Source organism: Chenopodium album, chromosome 8 (assembly GCF_948465745.1).
Source record: "Chenopodium album chromosome 8, dcCheAlbu1.1, whole genome shotgun sequence".
NCBI classification, from domain to species: Eukaryota; Viridiplantae; Streptophyta; class Magnoliopsida; order Caryophyllales; family Amaranthaceae; genus Chenopodium; species Chenopodium album.
In genome coordinates, this window is record NC_137841.1 from 28,053,156 (window position 1) to 28,074,178 (window position 21,023).

Genomic DNA, 21,023 nt, shown 5'->3' on the forward strand with positions numbered 1-21,023 from the left:
ACATATTCCAGCAGAGCTTTGCCAGCTGGGTATGATTTTGGAGTTTAAAAGTCCAAAACCCAAACCTCCTAAGGCTTTTTTGGTGCTTAGGTTTTCCCACTTAATCATATGACATCTCTTCTGTTCCTTAGAAGAGCCCCAGAAGAATCTGTTGCAAATCTGGTCAATTTTCTTACAGACAGAGGTGTGAAGGTGGATGGCCTGCATTGCATATTGAGGAATGCTAGCTAGGGAAGATTTGATAAGAACAACCCTTCCAGCTTTGGAGAGGGTCCTAGCTTTCCATGCAGCCAACTTGGATGCCATGTTCCTGGCAATATAGTTCACTTGATTTGGGGGAGGGTCTTTTCTTAGCGAGGGGAAACCCAAGGTAAGTGCCTAAGTCAGAGCTAGGAGATACATTGAAGTGAGAGGAAAACAAGTCAATAGTGGCTTGATTTGCATTTTTTGAGAAATACAGTTAACTTTCGGTATTGTTCAATTTTTGGCCAGAGATAGAAAAGAAAGTATCAAGGATGTCAGTTACTGAATCCAAGGTTTGCTGAGAGGCTTCCCCAAAAAGAATTAGGTCATCAGCAAACATGAGGTGTGAAACAGCAATAGAATTCCTTTTAAATTGGAATGGAATCCAGGTATCCTCATCATAGGCTTCCTGTATTAAAGATGAGAGGTATTCCATGCACATAATAAACAGGTAAGGGGATATGGGATCTCCTTGCCTAATTCCTCTAGATGCATGGAAGGAGTAGGTAGGTCTGCCATTGCCCATGACATGGAAAGATGGAGAGGAGACACGGCTCATGATTAGATCATAGCTGTCTTTGCCAAAACCATTCCTTATTAGACACTTTCTGATAAATGACCATTCCAATATGTCATAGGCCTTTTCAAGGTCTATCTTATAGGCAAACCAGGCTCTGTTGCCAGATTTCAATTTCATAGAGTGCAATATTTCAGATGCAGCTATGAAATTGTTTTGGCATCCCCTTCCTAGGAGGAAACTCCCTTGGGCAGGAGGGATAATTGCATTTAGAAGGGGTCTCAATCTATGCACCAGAATTTTGGTGATGATTTTATAAGAAGTATTGCATAGACTAATAGACTTGAATTGCTTAATAGTAGGAAGGGCAACTTTGGGAATGAGCAAATGGAGGTATGGTTTATATCTTGGGGAATGCACTTTTCAGTGAAAATTTTAGTGGTGAAGTCTTGCAGATCAGTCCATAGGTGGGACCAGTGATCTTGGAAGAAAAATGAGTGGTAACCATCATGTACGTCCAGGGGCCTTAAATCTCCCCATTGAGAAGACTGCTTCACTAGTAGAAAAATAGCAAAGGGCACCGGTTCAAACCCGGCTTAAGGCACCGGTTTGAACCGGTGCTAATGTGGGGGGTGCCAATTACCCCCTTTTTGGCACCGGTTAACCGGTGCCAAAAATACTTATAAAAAATTTTATCCCTCCTTTTGGCACCGGTTAACCGGTGCCAAAAATGTCCATTTTTTTTTTTTGGTTTTTTTTCACTTAACAATTAAATCATCTAAAAAAAATAACATCACAATATAAATTGAATTGGTTTCAATATAATCCAAAATTACAATATATAATCAAATCCAAAATTAGAATATATAATAAAATCCAAAATTACAAAATAAATCAATTACAAATAACATATAAATAAATAAAAAAATTACATTATAAATCATAAAAAAATTACAATATACTCGTAAATCTAAAAGAAAATTACAATATGAACATATCAATATTCTGAATAATCTGTACCTGCACCAATTAAAACAAAAAAAAATCAATTAGTAAAAATAAGCTTAGGAAAAAAAACCCAGAAATTCAATCCAAACAATTCAAACCCAGAAAAAAAAAAGCATTAATTCAAACCAAGGAAAAAAAACCAAAATTGAAATCGAAATTAAAAAAAAAAATCAAAATCGCAAAAAAAAAAAAACCAAAATTGAAATCGAAAAAAAAGAACCAAAAAATCGAAAAAAACAAAACCAAAATCGAAAAAAAAAACCAATTAAGATTGAAACCCAAAAATTAAAATCAAAATTGAAACCCAAAAAATCAAAATCAAAAACAAAATCCCATAAATCGAAAACAAAAACCAAAATAAAAAAAATCAAAATCAAAATTTAAATTGAAACCCAAAAAACCAAAATAAAAAACAAAATCCCAGAAATCGAAAAAAAAACCAAAATCAAAATTGAAACCCAGAAAACCCAAATCGAAAAAAAAATCCCAGAAATCGAAAAAAAAAACCAAAATCGAAAATAAAAACCAAAATCGAAACAAAAACAAATCCGAGAAAAAAACAAGAAAACCAAAATCGAAAAATTTGAATCGAAAAAAAAAACAATTAAAATCGAAAAAAAAATATTAGAACTCGAAAAAAAAACCCAGAAATGGAAATCGAATAAAAATCGATTAAAATACAAACAAAAGGAATAAAAATCAATTAAAACTCATAGAATTGTGTTGCATGTCTTCGTCTTCGTGGTGGAACTCGATTTCGGATGCTCGTGGTAGAAGGAGATGAGAAAGTGAAGGAGGAGATGAGAAAGTGAAGGAGGAGATGAGAAACCCGTGGAGGAAAGATGAGAAAGAACCCGTGTGTAAGGAGGAGAGGAGAGAGAGAAGGTAAGAGGAGAGAGAGAGGAGGAGAGGAGAGAGAGGCGCATGAGGAGAGAGTGTAGGGTTTGGGGGGGTTTTATGGGGTGGGTTTTTTTTTTAATATTAAATGGCACCGGTTCACTTGAACCGGTGGGCTTTATGTTTTTGCCACCGGTTTGAAGTGAATCGGTGCCTTAAATACTGGTATATTAGGCCGCCTATTTTTTATCCCATTTTTGGCACCGGTTTGGACTGAACCGGTGCCAATAAGGGGGTGCCTTTTTGATATTTTCTACTAGTGCTTGGTGGATTTCAGAGATGGAGGGAGGGAATGAAATGCAAATATCAGAGGAGTAGGTAATAGTGTCAGGATGGTCAGGATGGGATTTCCGAAGTAAAAAGGGAAGAGAAGTAGTTGACAACATGTTGTAAGATCATATTGTCTAGGATTGGTTCCCCTAATCCTGATCTAAGGTTTTGGATTGTATTCCTTCTTCTTCTTCTAGTTAGAAAAATTGATTGGTTCCCCTACTTCTTCACTCTTCATATGCCACCGTTTCAGTTTGAACCTATGCCCCTTACAAACAGCCATAACCAGCCCATTTTTCTCCACCGATTTTTCAAAACCGGTGGGGATGACTCGGTGCCCAATTATTTTTTTCTACAAGTGTTGGGAGTGAGTTCTACCTCTAATAAGCATAATCACATTCCTTCATCAAATTGATGAATATATGGAAAAGGTTTAATATAATACTTTGAAATATAATCGTGACAAAACATTACTAGAAGTTTCCAAAACTCTATAAAGTAACATTAATTACACCGATGTACGTGTGATTTTTTCATGAATTCCCAACTTAAATCCATTTTAAAAAATATATTTGATGCTTATATATACCCCTAAGGACTACATATATCATTAACCATAAATAAATTAGGAAAAGACCATTCATTATGTTTAGAATTGCTTCCTCAAAGATTAAACAAAATAAATTTCAATATCTCCCTTTGAGTATGATGAGAAATTGAGTTCACAATTTATACTTGAATCTGGAAAGCAATAGAATTAAACTAGCAATTGTGTTTAGTTTTGATCTAGAAGTGGAGAATTGGCTCTCCTTCAAAGTGAGTAAAAAAAAAATTACAAAACAATGAACTATTTAATATTCCTTTTTCTTTTTTTTTTTCAAGGTTGTGATAGATATTTATTGGATAATATTTGTTGCTGAACTAGGATATATTTTTAACTTAACCTGAAACTTTTATCGCGCTTGCCAATGCAAAACTTTAACGCCTAATAACTTTAATTTTCCATAAGTAAAATTTATAGAAATTATATATTATGATTATACTTATTGAGACAAATCTAACAAGATCTCACATGAATATGTTTTTACTTACATGTAATTCACAAAAGATGATCAAAGGAAGGGTGATGAATAGTGTAAAAGTCAAAGCGGGTCAAGTAAAAAGAACGGAGGACATATATAATACTATCTATCATGTTGAAATCCCAAAGTATTTATGTGGGAGTTAATTAAATCCTCCAAAGAAAGAAGCAATCCTCACATTTCATATTGTGATTTGTATACTTGAGAGGAGTGTTTTGTTATGGTCATTTTCAAGTTCAATCTAAATAATTAAGTTGGAGATATTTTAGCTCTATTCAGTCTGTTGTGTGCAAAATGCAATCCATGGTCTTTTTTAGGCTGTTCCACTTCTTACATTTATGGTATCTTCTTTCAAATGCCAAAGCCCTCCTTTGGCACTTCAAGTCCTCTCTTGCATTGATTTTGGAAAAAACTAGAAAGGAAAAACCGTCAAGAGCATCTAGATACATACATTGAGATTTGAAAATGGTGATGGTGGAGTTGATGATAGACCTTTCAATCTCTTCACCCTTTTCCAATTAACCCACCCTCCAAAGTCCTTTGTAGTTTTACGAATGTTAGGCCGATGTACTAGAATACCCATATGTATTAAAAAAAACTAAGAAATTTCCTCTAAAGAACACAAAAGCAAGCTACAACCAACAAATGAATTAGCAATATAATGACGCCTCAATGGACTAGGATCTAGAAGGCAACTAATAGTATGCTATGAAACTACATGCAAAACTATCTTAGAAGATCTCATTAGTTAGATAAGGTATCAACATTGAATAGCAGTTTTCGTTAGTCATGCTAAACTCGTAGTAAAATGAATTAAGTAGTGATTACTGGTTAATAAAAAATGAGCATATTGAGACATTTGTTAACTCTACGTCCACTAGTAACCGTTGACAACATGATATATTGTGTTAATAAATCAAGATTTTTGTTTGACTATTCAATGATCATTCATGATATTCACTTAAATGTAGTAGGGTCAAACTCTGAAGTATTATGTTTTTAAGGCTATTTTTAGAGCATTGCCATCAATGAGGAAAATTTTCCTCATGAGCAAAAATGTTGAGCAAAAATGATGAATTTGGTACTACAACAATGAGGAAAAAAAAATATGCTCATGAGGAAGTCCAAAAATGCTCATAGGATGAGGAAATCTGATGATGAATAGTGTGTAGTGGGCCCCACAAAAATTTATAATCGCAGTTTTTTTTTTGCTGAGCCCACCCCCAAAACGACGCGTTTTGGGAAGCTGAAAGAACAAGCTTCCATCAAAACGCGTCGTTTTGATGGTTGCTCAGAAAAAAAATAAAATATAAATGCAGCTGCTGACAGGGCGCGTCAGCAGCGCCAATGAAACGCTGACACGCGTCCTGTCAGCCCGAACCAGCCAATCAGAAAATTCCTACCGTTTTAAAACGGTCACATATCTAAACGGCTATTTTCGTTTAAATATAATTAAAAAAAAAAAAATATTCACCAACGGTAATAAAAATTTTTTCCCTACAAATAGACATCCATTTTGACATATTTTGACAAACTTTTAAAAAGCACAAATTTTTTCTTTTGCTAATTTTCTCCCAAATCTACTTACATCTAAATATTATTTTCTAATATAAATTTGAGAAAGGCTATAATTAAAAAAAAAAAAAATCTCCCTCTAATATTTATAATTTTGTTTCGTTGTTTTAATTATAATTTCGGAGCAATTTTGTTGTCAAGTAATTATTATTGTTGTTTATTTAAAAACAAAATTTTAATTTCTATTGTTAAGTTAATAAAGGGTTATTTTTTTGTGTTCCTAATATTTAATTATTACGTTATCGTTTATTTAATTTTTTATTGTAATTCCGGAGGTTTTTTTTTTTTAAATAAAGTAATTATTATTGTTGTTATTTTAACATACAATCTAATGGATCCCAACAACCCTAATTACTATCATCTTTCTCAACATTTTTCTGATTTAGGAGAAGATTTCATCACTAATCCCAATTTTCAACTATTCCTAGGAAGATTAGGCAACCCGTCTTTGCAAAATTCTGATCACCAACAAACACCTCCACAAATTCCTAATCAAAACAGTTATTATGAACAACAAACTCCTCCCGTTACTGTAGGGAGCAACTCTGAGTATGATGAGAGCCAAGAAGAAGCTCAAGAAGACACCTCAATACCCTCCACCACCTCCTAGAATACCGACCAACCAACCACTAGCTAAAGCAAGTCGCATTTGGTCAGTTGCTAAAGATGAAGCTCTAATTGGGTTATACCTGAAAATAAGTGGAGACTCGCTTGTTGGTACGAACCAAAAAGCATCTCACCTTTGGCGAAAAGTATGTGACGCTTATAATGCAGCTCAAGCAGAGAAGCCGCATATACTACCACCAAGACCTTTGAAGAGTTTAGAGACACATTGGTGAAGAATGGCAGCTGATTTGCTTCAGTGGACTAGTTGCTATGAGGAAGCGGGTAAACTTCCAGAAAGTGGAAGTGGTTACAACGAAGCTGATCGAATTAAAAATGCATCAAAGTTGTTTTATATCTCCACTAATCCACAACATAATTTTGCTTTTCCCCACGCAGTGGAAATGGTTAATCAAGACCCGAAGTGGCGGACAAAGCTTAGATGGGGTCTGTCGAAAGAGGAAAGAAAGGCTTGTGGTGCTGATGACGAAGAAAATAGTAGTGGAAGTGGGAAGAGGTCTAGGGCTGAGGGTGAGAGTGAGAGTGACGTTCGAACTGATGGATTTTCGTCAGGAGGTCTACGACGACCTGATGGTGTTAAAAAAACGAAATCTCAGCGTAAGGGCAAAGCAGTGGCTTCCGAGAGTGCATTTCTGAGTATCGGTGAACAGATGAGGGCGTGTACTGAGGTCAGAGAACGAGAAGCAAATCTACGACAACAAAGGTTGGAACTTGATAGGGAAAAGGAAAAGAGGAAGCAAAAACAAGTTGAATTAGCAGAGAAGAAGATGAATTTTGATATGCTGCAATTGTATTTGAGTAAGACAACACCACTCACTGCTGCTGAAGAGGCGCACAAGGAAGAGTTAATTGAACTAGTTTACGGGCGAAGACTCGTGTAGGTTTTTAAGTATTGTGATTATATATTTGTAATGAGCTAAGTATGTACTGAAGTTTATTTGTTTTAAGCAATGACTAGTCGTAATCAGTTGTTTGTTTTGGGTTGCATTGAAAAGTCACTTGTCTCATTTATGTCAATCCCCTTTTAATGTATTTTCAGTAGTCATTGAAAAGTAGACAAGTCTCATTGAATTGTCACTCGTGTCTTTTTGGATTGATAGTAGTCATGTGAACTTTGTGTCATTGAATTGTCACTCGTGTCAGTAATTGAATTGTTGCTCTAGTTTATGACCACACATTGAGTCCATGGTTTATAAATACCACTGAAACAATCACCCACAAACACACCAAAATATAATAAACCCTCCAAAAATTCTTTCTTATCCCACATACAAAATGTTTTCCATTAGCTCAACATCAAGCTCATCTGATTCTGATCAATATGCGGAATTTGATCAATTAGTTGATGACTTTTTCACTACTCAGCTACCAACTATGTTGCTTAACCAAACACAACCCCAACCCATAACCGAAATTGATCGTGTTCCAGAGCCTAGAGGCGATACAGATAAGAGAGATAGGGAAAAGGGGCATGTACAGTTGTTTAATGATTATTTTGCAAGTAACTCAGTATACAACGAAAAACAGTTTCGCCGTAGATTTCGAATGCAATGACCTTTGTTTTGTAGGATTATGAACAAGGTCGTTGAAGGAGATCAATTCTTCCAACAACGTAGGAATGCAGCTGGCAGACTTGGGTTATCTCCGTTACAGAAATGCACCGCAGCAATTAGGATGTTAGCATATGGGACCGCCCCGGATGCCGTGGATGAATACTTACGCATTGGTAACACTACCGCTCGGAATGCATTGCAACACTTTTGCCAAGGGGTTATCACCCATTTTGAATCTGATTACCTTAGAAGTCCCACGGACGAAGATTTAAGGAGAGTCTTGTATCAAAATGAAATGCGTGGCTTTCCCGGTATGATAGGTAGCATTGATTGCATGCATTGGGAGTGGAAGAATTGTCCTATGGCATGGAAAGCGGAATACGCAGGCCGAAGTAAAAATGCTACCCTTATTCTGGAAGCCGTGGCAGATCAAGATTTATGGATTTGGCATGCCTTCTTTGGAATCCCTGGAGCTTGTAATGATCTTAATGTCCTCTATCGGTCTCCGGTGTTTGATGATGTTTTGCATGGCCGGGCACCTCCAATTAATTTTTCTGTGAACGACCATGAATACAACTTGGGCTATTATTTAGCAGACAACATTTACCCTAAATGGCCTACTTTCATTCAAGGTATAACTCTACCTCAACTTCAGAAGGATAAATTATTTGCTGATAAACAAGCCGCTGCTCGGAAGGACGTTGAACGAGCGTTTGGGGTACTACAGGCCAGGTTCGCCATACTACGACAACCGGCACTTGCCTTTAACGAAGACATTTTGTGCGATATTATGAAAGCTTGTATCATTATGCACAACATGATTGTCAAAGATGAACGACACAACTATACTCGGGCCGAAGTTTTGAGAAAGTACTACGAACAAGATCGGCCACAACACAACAGTGCAACAACAAGTGTCACGGTGAACAACAACGAGCCTTTTGAATTCAATGTTGGCCGACCGCCTAACGTTGATTTTGACACGTATGTTCAGAGAAGAATGACCTTACGTGATAGAGACACTCATGTTTCTTTAAAGGCGGATTTAGTGGAACACATTTGGCAAAAATTCGATCCATTTGTTTTGTGTCAAAAGGCATATGCTATATGGTTCTACTAATGAGTAAAAAAATCAAATATCGTACAATGTTCGAATTCAGTAAGCGTAATTTTAATAATGTAAGGTTATTAAATATTAAAGTTTGTAGAATAGTTTATAATAATTGTACGACAATATATTATTTTAGTATGTAGAATAGTTAACGATTGTACGTTATTTTTCGTTCTATTATTATTATCCAAAAAAATTCGGTTTTATTACTACGGAATTTTTTTTTTCAGGTTTTATTTTTATGCACGTTAAATTAGAAATTTATATTTTAAATTCATTAAAATAATTTGATTACTAAACCTAAATCGTAATATTTATACTTAATTATACAAAAATCAACAAATATATGGTGATGTGTAAGAGAGAGAAATGTAAGTGGAGTATTGGAATAAGTAGGAGAGAGAAAGGTAAGGAAATTTTTTTTGATCATTGATGGGGTAAAATTTCCTCACCAATTTTCCTCATGAAATAAAGGAGAGAGAAAGTGGGTAGAGAGAGAATGAGGAAAATATTTTTTCCTCATTGTTGTGCATGCTCTTAGTTTTTAAGTCAGTTTAAGGTGACCAATCTCAATATTCACATTCAAAATGCGTTTATCATTTTAAGTCACATATAACTGATTCTCAAAACATTCATGTTTAAGTCGATCCTCAGACTTGGTTTGGATTCAGTTCAGATCAAGATTATGATACATTACTTTTGTATTGAAATACATCCATGAATAAATGAATTCATCCAAAGAGAAAAAAAGAATTTAGAGTTATAAATTTTTTAATTTTTAATTTTTTTTTTTACAGGTAATGATTTCTCTTTCCAAGTACTAACGGCCCCACAGTATGGGCATGAAAGGCAAAACTTTGTAGCTATAAAACGACCTCAAAATCCCTCTCTCTCTTCTTGAACTTTCAATTCACTTCTTCACTTCTTCACTTCCCCCTTTGACCATCTCACTCACCTTCTTCCTTCTCTATCCCCACTTTCAGTCGGGCTTCCCAACCCAAACCCACCAACCCGACCCGACCCGAATCTCATAGCATCAAACAAATCACCCCATTTTCCCACATTGTGGGTAAATCGAGGGCACACACAAATTGAGACTAAATTTGACCAAACCAATTACCCTTTTTCATACATACTACTACCAAAACCAAAGTAGTGAGTTTATAAAATATTTACACAAAAAATATAAAAATAAATGTGTTTAAAAGAAAGATTCCTCTTCATTTAGTTCTACTTCTACTTGTCCTTCATTCCAGATCTCATTAATGGCGCTTAACTAAGCGCAACGGTCACATAACATTAATCAGCTAGTATATTTCTTATTGATCAAACCAAATAAATCAATAAGTGAAGTATTGTTTCATCAATGGCGCAGTCTACGGCCGATGGAAAAGCCGCGGCCGAGGCCGAGAAGAAGAAGGATCAAACACTACCATTCTATCAGCTGTTTACATTTGCTGATAAATATGATTATCTTTTAATGAGTATTGGGAGTTTAGGTGCTGTTATTCATGGCTCTTCTATGCCTGTTTTTTTCTTACTCTTTGGTGAGATGGTTAATGGGTTTGGTAAAAATCAGCTTAATCTTCAAACTATGACTCATGAAGTCTCCAAGGTAAATTATTATTTTTTTTTACATCATATACTCGGGTTTACCTCGAGCAAGTTTAACTTATTAAGCTGAATGTTTCATTTATTTATTTTTATTTGACAAATGAGCAAATAAATAGTCTTGATCGTCGATATACAATGAATGATCTATCTTTATTAGATCTCAGATCTTTTCTTGATTTTCTAGTTTTAAATTTTTTTGGGTTTCTTTGGATTTGTGCAGTATGCTTTGTATTTCGTCTACCTTGGCCTCATTGTATGCGCCTCGTCTTACGCAGGTGAGTTTGTTTATGATTATACTGTTCATTGCAAATTGCATTACAATTGATAAGTTACTTTAAATCCCATTAATTTTATTATTTTCTTAAAATTAAGTCACTATTTTAGTAGCATGAATCATACTATAATGCTGTAGTATAGCTAGCTTAATCCTTTCTATATCTGAAATTAGTTGTCATATTGTCGTAATCATCTACTAGCTTATTAAATGATTTCATACTTCATATAATTTTTTTGATAGGAAATCTTGTAAAATAGTTAAGTCTCATCTATCTTCTTATCAACTTTCATTCCAAATGGGTGTGAATAGAATTCAAATTAGACTTCACTACTATTTCATATACGTGATGTTTTCGGACATCTTAAAACAGTATACGTGACAACAATTATTTTCGGACATGAAAGTGAAGTGATGGAAGAGTGTAACTTGAATCAACAAATTGAAAAGAAAAAGGGTTAAATTTTGGTACTATGACTTGACGAAATTCTTACTGTTGGGTATTCTTTAGTGATGCTAAGCTTCATATCACAACCATTTGTTAGGTGTGAGCTTTGCACGTGGTTCGTGGACCGTCCTTTTGTCGTTTTTATCTTTTATCTGTCAATTTTTATTCATTTTTTGATATTTTATAATTTAATTAATTTTTTTTATTTAAATTTTATCCCCACAAGTCACAACATCCCCATCACTAATATTCATGTTTTGTGATTCTTTCAATAATTAATTTTATCTATTATTGTGGGGTTACAAATTAGTTTCAGTAGATAAATAAAAGAATTTTCTCAAATTTTGATTGTTTTTATTTGGATTTTAATAATTGTAGAAATTGCTTGTTGGATGTACTCTGGAGAAAGGCAAGCTGGAACATTGAGAAAGAAATATTTAGAGGCTGTTTTAAAACAGGATGTGGGGTTCTTTGACACTGATGCTAGAACTGGTGATATTGTCTTCAGTGTTTCTACTGATACACTTCTTGTTCAAGATGCCATTAGCGAGAAGGTTCGTGTACATTTCTTATCGGATCTTATCTGAACTTGTTCGAACTAATCTGAACTTGTTAGAACTTATCAAACGTACATTAGTGTTTATATGAACCTATTAGAACTTATATTCCGCGAAACATGGTTTTTATGAAGGCGAAAAGTACAAAGTGAAAGTCTTTAATAAGGGGAAATAGTGAGGTCAACAATAGCGGAAACAACATTATTAATCTGAATAGTACAAGTTTATTTGATATGATTCAACCTATTCAATATCAATTGTAAAGCCAAAGGCCCACCCTTCCCATTCATGAGTGTCATGAAGCACGTTAGAAATCTTGCCTAATCAGGCGCCCTGATATAACAACTTTAACATGCTTCTTTTTATGCTTTGTTATTGTGAGTACTTCCCATTTTTATTACACTCATTCTTCATTTCAGTTGTAACGTCTTTGTCGAAAATTCTATGTTCCTAAATTTGATTAGAAATGCTAAGTTATACCAGTTTATGCCAAGTTAGATATGGGAAAATGTGCATGAAATGGTAATGGCCATCCAATAATATGTAGTAGTATATTTTCGGTATAGTGTGTCCATGTAACGTATCATTGTACTGACCTTCCTAGGTTGTAGGATCGATTTTACGTGTCCTAGATGGTGTATTTTACACACCAAATTAATACAAGGAATGTAGCATAATGTATCTTTCTTTTTCTTGATAATATGTTATAAACTGTACTATGATCTGGGTGTAAGTACAAAGTTTGATGGGTGAATGATACATGTATGCAGGTGGGAAATTTCATACATTATCTATCAACGTTTTTGGCGGGATTGGTGGTTGGGTTTGTATCAGCATGGAAGCTAGCATTGCTGAGTGTTGCAGTTATTCCTGGAATCGCATTTGCAGGAGGTCTTTATGCTTACACTCTTACTGGACTCACGTCTAAGAGTCGTCAATCATATGCCAATGCTGGTATTATTGCTGAACAGGTCAGTCCCACACTTTTACTTTTGTAATTATTCAAGGGCATAAAATAGACAAAAAAGGAAAGGGTAGGGGCTGAATAAGGTGATTTGTTAGTGAGACTTTAGGTGCCATGATTTTGAATATGATATGTTGGTGTATTTTTGGCATGAACCTGCCATGCGTTTCGCGTTTTGTAGCTAGCTGGCTTTGTTTTTGAATCTTAATGATGACTCTTCTCCAATGCAAAAACATTTGTGAATTGCTGATGAAGCTGGACTGTAGTTATCTCGTTGTTAAGTTGCTTGTCTTTATTGCAATGTGTCCAATTATAATAGAAATGGCATGAAGAATTAATAAATAAACATAATAATTATGAGCTTATGATTTACAAGAAAATTGGATTTGGGCTTGAATTTACTTTTCAATCCTTTTTTAATAGCTTATATATATGTTGATTATTCCGAAAATTTTACATATAGGCCATTGCACAAGTTCGAACTGTGTATTCATATGTTGGGGAGACTAAGGCGCTTGATTCATATTCCGATGCCATTCAAAATACTCTTAAACTTGGTTACAAGGCTGGGATGGCAAAGGGTTTGGGTCTTGGATGTACGTATGGTATTGCTTGCATGTCATGGGCCCTTGTTTTTTGGTATGCTGGTGTTTTCATCAGGAATGGACAGACTGATGGAGGAAAGGCTTTCACGGCCATTTTCTCTGCCATTGTTGGTGGCATGTAAGATCAAAAGACCTTTCACTATCACTTTATTTTAAAGGAGGGAACGCAATAGCACTGTTTTTGACTTTTGCAACTTCATTATTACAGGAGCTTAGGTCAGTCATTCTCAAACCTTGGGGCCTTTAGCAAAGGGAAAGCAGCAGGATACAAGTTGATGGAGATAATCAAACAAAAGCCGACCATTGTCCAAGATCAGGCCGATGGAAAGTGTTTGGAAGAAGTTAGTGGAAACATAGAATTCAAAAATGTGTCATTCAGCTATCCTTCTCGTCCTGATGTGATGATCTTTCGAGATTTTTCAATTTTCTTTCCTGCGGGAAAGACTGTTGCTGTGGTTGGTGGTAGTGGTTCAGGGAAGAGTACAGTTGTTTCCTTGATTGAGAGGTTCTATGATCCTAACGGCGGTAAGTTAGACAATTGGGTTCACTATGCATATTGGAAAAAAGACGAATAAATGTTTTTGCTTATAGCAATGATATTTACATAATAACAGGTCAGGTTTTGCTGGACAACAATGACATTAGGACACTGCAATTAACATGGTTGCGCGGTCAAATTGGTCTGGTGAACCAAGAGCCGGCGCTCTTTGCTACTACCATCCTTGAGAATATTCTCTATGGAAAACCTGATGCTACAATGGCCGAGGTTGAAGCTGCTACCAATTCTGCCAATGCTCATAGCTTCATCACCTTGCTTCCAAATGGCTACAACACCCATGTAAGATTCTTTTTTTTTTGTTGCATATTGGGATTTTATCATTATATTCCTGCTCTGCATTTAATCGATACTCTATTAGAACCCTTTGTTTATTCGTCGATTTAATGTGAATGCAGGTGGGTGAAAGGGGTGTTCAGCTTTCAGGCGGTCAGAAACAGAGAATAGCAATTGCTAGAGCAATGTTGAAGAACCCGAAAATTCTCCTCCTAGATGAAGCCACAAGTGCACTTGATGCTAGCTCTGAGAGCATAGTCCAAGAAGCACTTGACAGATTGATGGTGGGAAGAACAACAGTAGTTGTGGCCCATCGACTTTCCACCATCAGAAATGTTGACACAATTGCTGTAATTCAGCAAGGACAAGTTGTCGAGACAGGAACTCACGAGGAACTGATAGCTAAAGCAGGGGCCTATGCATCATTGATCCGGTTCCAAGAAATGGTTGGAAATAGGGATTTTTCAAACCCCTCTACACGTCGTACTCGCTCATCAAGATTGAGCTGTTCTCTTTCCACTAAATCCTTGAGCCTTCGTTCAGGAAGTTTGAGAAACTTAAGCTACTCATACAGTACAGGTCTTGATGGCCGGATTGAGATGGTTTCTAATGCCGAGTCAGAGAGGAAGAATCCTGCACCACGAAACTATTTCTTTAGGCTTCTTAAACTTAATGCCCCCGAATGGCCTTACTCAATCATGGGTGCTGTAGGATCAATATTGTCCGGTTTTATTGGTCCAACTTTTGCTATCGTGATGAGTAATATGATCGAGGTTTTCTACTACTCGAATTATGCTTCTATGGAGAAGAAGACTAAGGAATATGTCTTCATCTACATTGGGGCAGGACTTTATGCTGTCGTTGCATACTTAATCCAGCATTACTTCTTTAGCATCATGGGTGAAAATCTCACAACTAGAGTTCGTAGGATGATGCTTGCAGGTAGTTTATTAGTCTTTTGTTCTCTTATCTTTTACTCCTAACTAAATTTAATCACTTAAGCATATGAAATAAATGTGTTTTGCTTTAATTTTGTGCAGCAATCTTGAGGAATGAAGTCGGATGGTTCGATGAGGAAGAGCATAACTCTAGCCTCCTAGCAGCTCGCTTAGCAACTGATGCAGCTGATGTAAAATCCGCTATTGCTGAGAGGATTTCTGTTATACTGCAGAACATGACCTCACTTCTCACATCGTTCATCGTTGCTTTCATTGTGGAATGGAGGGTTTCACTTCTCATATTGGGAACATTCCCACTTCTAGTCCTTGCTAACTTTGCTCAGGTAAACACTCTTCTCCTTGATTGATAATATGCAAAATTTACCCCTCTTTACAATCATTTATGTTTGTTTTAGCTGCTGTGTAATTCTCATCATGTAAATACTTCATGTTAGGACTAGTACTTGTCAAAAAAGTATTTCAGAAATATAAACCACTAATAGCATTAAAAGCTCATTGGTACAAATTTACCATTTTGCCCTTACTAAATGAATGTCCAGTTATCTAAGGCCATTTTAACAAGTGAAACAAGGTATATTTACAAATTTGCGCTTATTAGTGCTTACTACCTATCTAAGGAAATTAGAGTCGTTTTAGGCAACTATTAGTTGCCTAACTGTTACTCAAATAGCCGAACTGGTTTTATCTCTATGATAATGATAGGACTAAGGAATAGTACTTTGTAATTTGTAAACAACTGTAAAATTTACAAAAGACATAGGTAATGGGGTGTGGAAAAAATGTCAAAAACCAAAGTATTAAATTTGTAAGTTGAGAGTGTCAGCCACCCCTGCAATTCTGGGGTTTCTGGGTTGTCATCTATTGGAATCTTATGTTTTCATTACTTGCAAAATAGTAAACGACAAATACTCCCTCTTTCTACGCATCTGCCTTGCACGTGCTTTCATCCCCTTACATTTCTCTCAACCTTTGGAAATCCACACTAACCCTCTTTTAATAATGCATCTTGGACCGCAGTCTTCAATCTTCATATAATTTACTTCTATAATGCTAAAATTTGATCACTTTTTGAACCCACCAAAGCTTATATTATAATATTGATGTCACATACTTTGTATAGTTCTGTATAATATTTTATCAACAAATACTTGGATCAGCTAATTTTGGTTATTCTAACTACATTAATAATTTCGGGTTTAGTTTCGGCTTCACACTTAAGACATAGTTTGAATTCGGATTAGTGTATACTCTCTAATCTCTTAAAGTTGTGTTAAGGAGTATTTTAATTTGTACTGGTACTAAGCAAAATGATTCTGCACATGTATAACCATGTTCGACATGGATACGTGTTCAGACACGACTATTTTGTGAAACTTTTCCGTGATTTTGGTCTAAATGGAAATGTGAAAGTGTCTTGTTCATGTCTAAATGGTGAAATCGGACTAGAGTATTTGAAGTAAAATGAAGAGTATTTGGTCTCTACCTTATGTTTCCTTTCCTATACTTTCCGCCAAAAGATCTCAGTGAGTGAATTAATATCTTCTTGTAATGATGTTCACTTTATCTGTCCCCTAAATTTTTACTAGGAGTACTACAGTATACAATTCCTTCAAAACAACCTGCCAATTTCTTGGTGTGAGATATGACAGAGAAAGCGAGTGAAAACAATGTGTGAGTTTCAAGAGATTCTTAGTCAGACCCGTGATCACATGCTCTATATTGTGAATTTCATGCTAACAATCATTCATCTTTTGATTCTTCATTAGTCGTACAGGATCCAAACACCCGACTCGCCCCGTTAATCTAAGGTCTTGTACACAATTTGCTCGGATTGAGTTTATTTCAGTCCTACTAAATTATTATGTCTATACAAACGATGAAATTGTAAAATGGGTCATTTTAAGTTAGGTTAGATAGTTTTTAGTCGGATTAATTTTTAACACCTCTGGACCTACACCGTACTAACCCGTATTAACATTGATTCAATAATGTGGTAACCTTTTTCCCTAGTAATATCAACCAAAAGGTGAAAAAATATTCATATACTGTTTTCCACCAATTTTAACTGTTTAGGGTATTTCAAGTAAAAATTCTCTCTTGGAGTCCTACTTTTTTCCTTGTCCTAGAGTTCTGCAGAAACTAACGTTTTGTGTATCAGACCTAGATTGATCGCAATCTTTCCATATTTTATGGTTTTATTTTATTAAATTGTGAAAATTGAAACTTCCAACATTTAGTCAAATTTATCAGTCCACGTGTCAGTCATTCAGGCCTGCTGTAGTTGTGGTCCTCTTGCTTCTTTTAATTAAGTTAGTTTCTGTATCTGACCCACCATGTTTGCAGAATTCAGTAACATGCAAAGCAGCATTATTATATGGTTTTAATAAGAGTGAGGAAATATTAAAATCAGCCGTTAAAAAATTTTGAACTCCTTTCTTTAAGTTATAATTGTACCTTGATTCTGTTTCTTTTATTGCATTAGACCCATTAATTCTTACTTGTAGCCTTGTGGAGGTATCAATGATCATTTCTCACCATGGTCTAATACCAACCCAAAACAACCCGACTTAAGCTCAAGTGACCCGATCACCCGATACATAGCATGACTCAATGCGAAATGACCCATTAGATTTGACTCAAACTTGACTGGTGATCCGAATTGACAACAGAATGTGATGTCTTGGGTACATGTAGGGGATCTTTAGAAAGGGGGGGGGGGGGGGGGTGGGGGGTGGTACCCGTATCGGACTTTTGACACTCAAACATGGGTATAACACCCGGACACTTCACTTTTAGTTCAAAATCATGGACCTTTTTCACAAAATAGCCGAGTTGGACGCTTGAAAACGTACCCGTATCGGATATGAGTACCTGAGTCCAAATAACATAGTTAAATGTAATATTGCTATAAGAAAATAACAATGTTGTGGTAAATTTTAATACTTTTATGTTTAAAATGATTATGATCATAATGTAATTTAAATTATGGGTGGTAAAATTAAGACGAGATAGTACACTAGTATGGACTATTAAGTGTTCAAGATCACTTGGTTATAGTGAATTAGTGATCATTGTAGAAAGTAATCTGGTGACTGCTGTTGTCAATTTTGCTTCCATGTGATTAGTTTTGTTAAGATACTACCTTTTTCCGACATTTAGCGTAATAATCCTGAACTGTTAATTGATTTTACATGACTAAGTAGGGTTTTGATCTTTTTGAAGGAAAGTGACTGAAATTATGTTAGTACTAGCAGTTAGTCTTTGTATTTTTCCTTTGATTACATGCTAATTTGGTGCATTATTAAAAGCAATTTAATAATTTATGTCAAAAGAAGCTTAGTGGCAAAATTAATTCTATGCAATGGACTTGTACTCTTCTGGTTCGAATATTATCAGACTGTTCAATAGCTTCTCCTAGCGCTTTTTATTGAGAATAAAGTTATTTGCGATGATTTAGGTTGTGTTATGTAGCTAATGTAAGCATTACATAGTGGAGATTTCTAATGTGCTTTGCAATTGTGCTATTTGCAGCAACTATCACTGAAAGGATTCGCGGGAGACACAGCTAAAGCACATGCAAAAACGAGCATGATTGCTGGTGAAGGGGTGAGCAACATTAGAACAGTAGCTGCATTCAATGCTCAGGAGAAGATCCTATCCCTTTTCTGCCATGAGCTTCGAGTGCCACAAAAACGTAGCTTCCGTCGTAGTCAAACTTCTGGTGGTCTCTTTGGTATTTCTCAGCTAGCTTTGTATGGTTCAGAAGCCCTCATTTTATGGTATGGTGCTCATCTTGTAAGCAAAGGTCTTTCGACTTTCTCCAAAGTCATCAAGGTCTTTGTAGTCTTAGTCATCACAGCCAACTCAGTTGCTGAAACTGTGAGCCTTGCTCCTGAGATCATAAGGGGCGGAGAGGCCGTGGGGTCTGTTTTCTCAATCTTAGACCGATGCACAAGGATTGACCCAGACGATTCAGAAGCAGAACCTGTTGAATCCATACGTGGGGAGATTGAATTCCGTCATGTTGATTTTGCATACCCTACTCGCCCTGATATCCTTGTGTTTAAGGATTTCAACCTTAGAATTCGAGCAGGCCAAAGCCAAGCCCTAGTCGGAGCAAGTGGGTCTGGGAAGAGCTCAGTCATTGCATTGATTGAGCGGTTCTATGACCCATGTGGTGGTAAAGTTATGATCGATGGCAAGGACATCCGGAGATTGAACCTCAAAGCGCTTAGACTTAAGATTGGTTTAGTGCAACAAGAACCAGCCCTTTTTGCTGCTAGCATCTTTGATAATATCGTGTACGGGAAAGAAGGAGCAACAGAAGCAGAAGTTATTGAAGCTGCTCGAGCAGCTAACGTGCATGGTTTTGTCAGTGCATTACCCGAGGGCTACAAAACAACCGTTGGAGAACGAGGAGTTCAGCTTTCTGGAGGTCAGAAGCAGAGGATTGCCATCGCCAGGGCAGTACTCAAGGACCCTGCCATCCTTCTTTTAGACGAGGCTACTAGTGCCCTAGACGCAGAGTCAGAGTGTGTGCTCCAAGAGGCTCTTGAGAGATTAATGAGAGGCCGAACCTCTGTGCTTGTTGCACATCGTTTGTCCACAATAAGGGGAGTTAGTAGTATAGGAGTGGTCCAAGATGGGCGCATTGTAGAGCAAGGTAGCCACTCCGAGTTAATCAGTAGGCCTGAGGGGGCTTACTCTCGCCTTTCACAACTTCAACTCCATCACGTGTGAGTGAGCAAGCAAGCAAGCACAGTCCAATCATAGCCGTAGGGATGATATTGTGTAGCATTCGAGTTGCTACTATTAGTAACATTTGTGTTATCTGCGACGTTAACAACCCGTGGGTTTTAGCTAATTCTTTGTCAATGATGGTGGTGGGTGATGGTGATTGCTGTAGATATGGGGCATAGTAAGGCTATTTCTAGGTTTTTCTTTCTTTTTTCTTATTTAATCCAACATTTGATTTCTGTATGGAAAAGAAATCATTGTATTATGAATGGAGGGTTCTGAAAAAAAAAAGGACTGTTTGCATGTGAGCTGAGTTTGGTTAGAGTTTTCTTGTAGGCTTTTTCATTTACTTACTGGAAAAAGATCTGCTGAAGACCTTTCCAGCATAACTAAAAAAGCTCCCTTTTTTCTATTTTTTATGTTTGGTAACATGAAATGCATATTTTGGAGCTATTTTGCTTCTCTTTCTCTGACCAAATTCATGTGTTTTTGCTACTGTATGTTATTTCTATTTGTTATATCGCACTTTGTCCAGCTTTAACTCGGACATTACAGTCGATTTATAAACATTAAATACATTTCCTTAAACGCGCGACATGATTACATGTTATTGTTTAATTTTCATATACCGTTTATAGTAACCTTTAGGTCTAAAGTATGTTATTATCTTCTAATATTGAAAAATAAAAGGCAGACATCAACAACTAGACACTGTTTGGAAGCATAATAATCTAAAAAGCTAACTTTATATTGAAATAAATTATTGAGTTACAACATAAAAAGATTGATTTAGAATATGCAACTTTCATGATGATTAAAGATTGTGGTATATGCTTAAAAGAGAAAAACATGTTATATGTCCATTAAAAGATGGCGCATGTCTAAAGATAGAGCTTTAACAATCTTTTTAATGAGGAAAGGAAGATGATTAATGTCTGGCCTGATATTATACTATTATATAACTAAGTAGGATACTATGAGATGCTCTTGTACTATAGTATTATGGGCATTTATATATAAGATTTTATGTATGGAAATTATGCATAATGATCTTTATTTTGGTGGGTGGAGGGCCCAAATGAGTTGCAAAATATAGAACTTTTTAGAGCAATGATTTATTTGTAGTGATTTTAAGTATGGTGGAAAATTATTA

The 21,023-nt window shown here is 35.9% G+C and overlaps 1 protein-coding gene across 1 annotated transcript; it reads left to right on the top strand.

The window, feature by feature from the left end:
* Positions 1-9,794: 9,794 nt before the first annotated feature.
* On the top strand, positions 9,795-20,323 carry LOC145641799 (ABC transporter B family member 19-like). The gene is made up of 10 exons (XM_081692762.1): positions 9,795-10,495; positions 10,715-10,769; positions 11,595-11,770; positions 12,544-12,744; positions 13,201-13,460; positions 13,551-13,867; positions 13,957-14,180; positions 14,297-15,116; positions 15,215-15,456; positions 18,665-20,323. The coding sequence occupies exons 1-10, from the start codon at positions 10,247-10,249 to the stop codon at positions 19,871-19,873; spliced, it is 3,753 nt and encodes a 1,250-aa protein (XP_081548888.1). The 5' UTR covers positions 9,795-10,246; the 3' UTR covers positions 19,874-20,323.
* Positions 20,324-21,023: the final 700 nt, after the last annotated feature.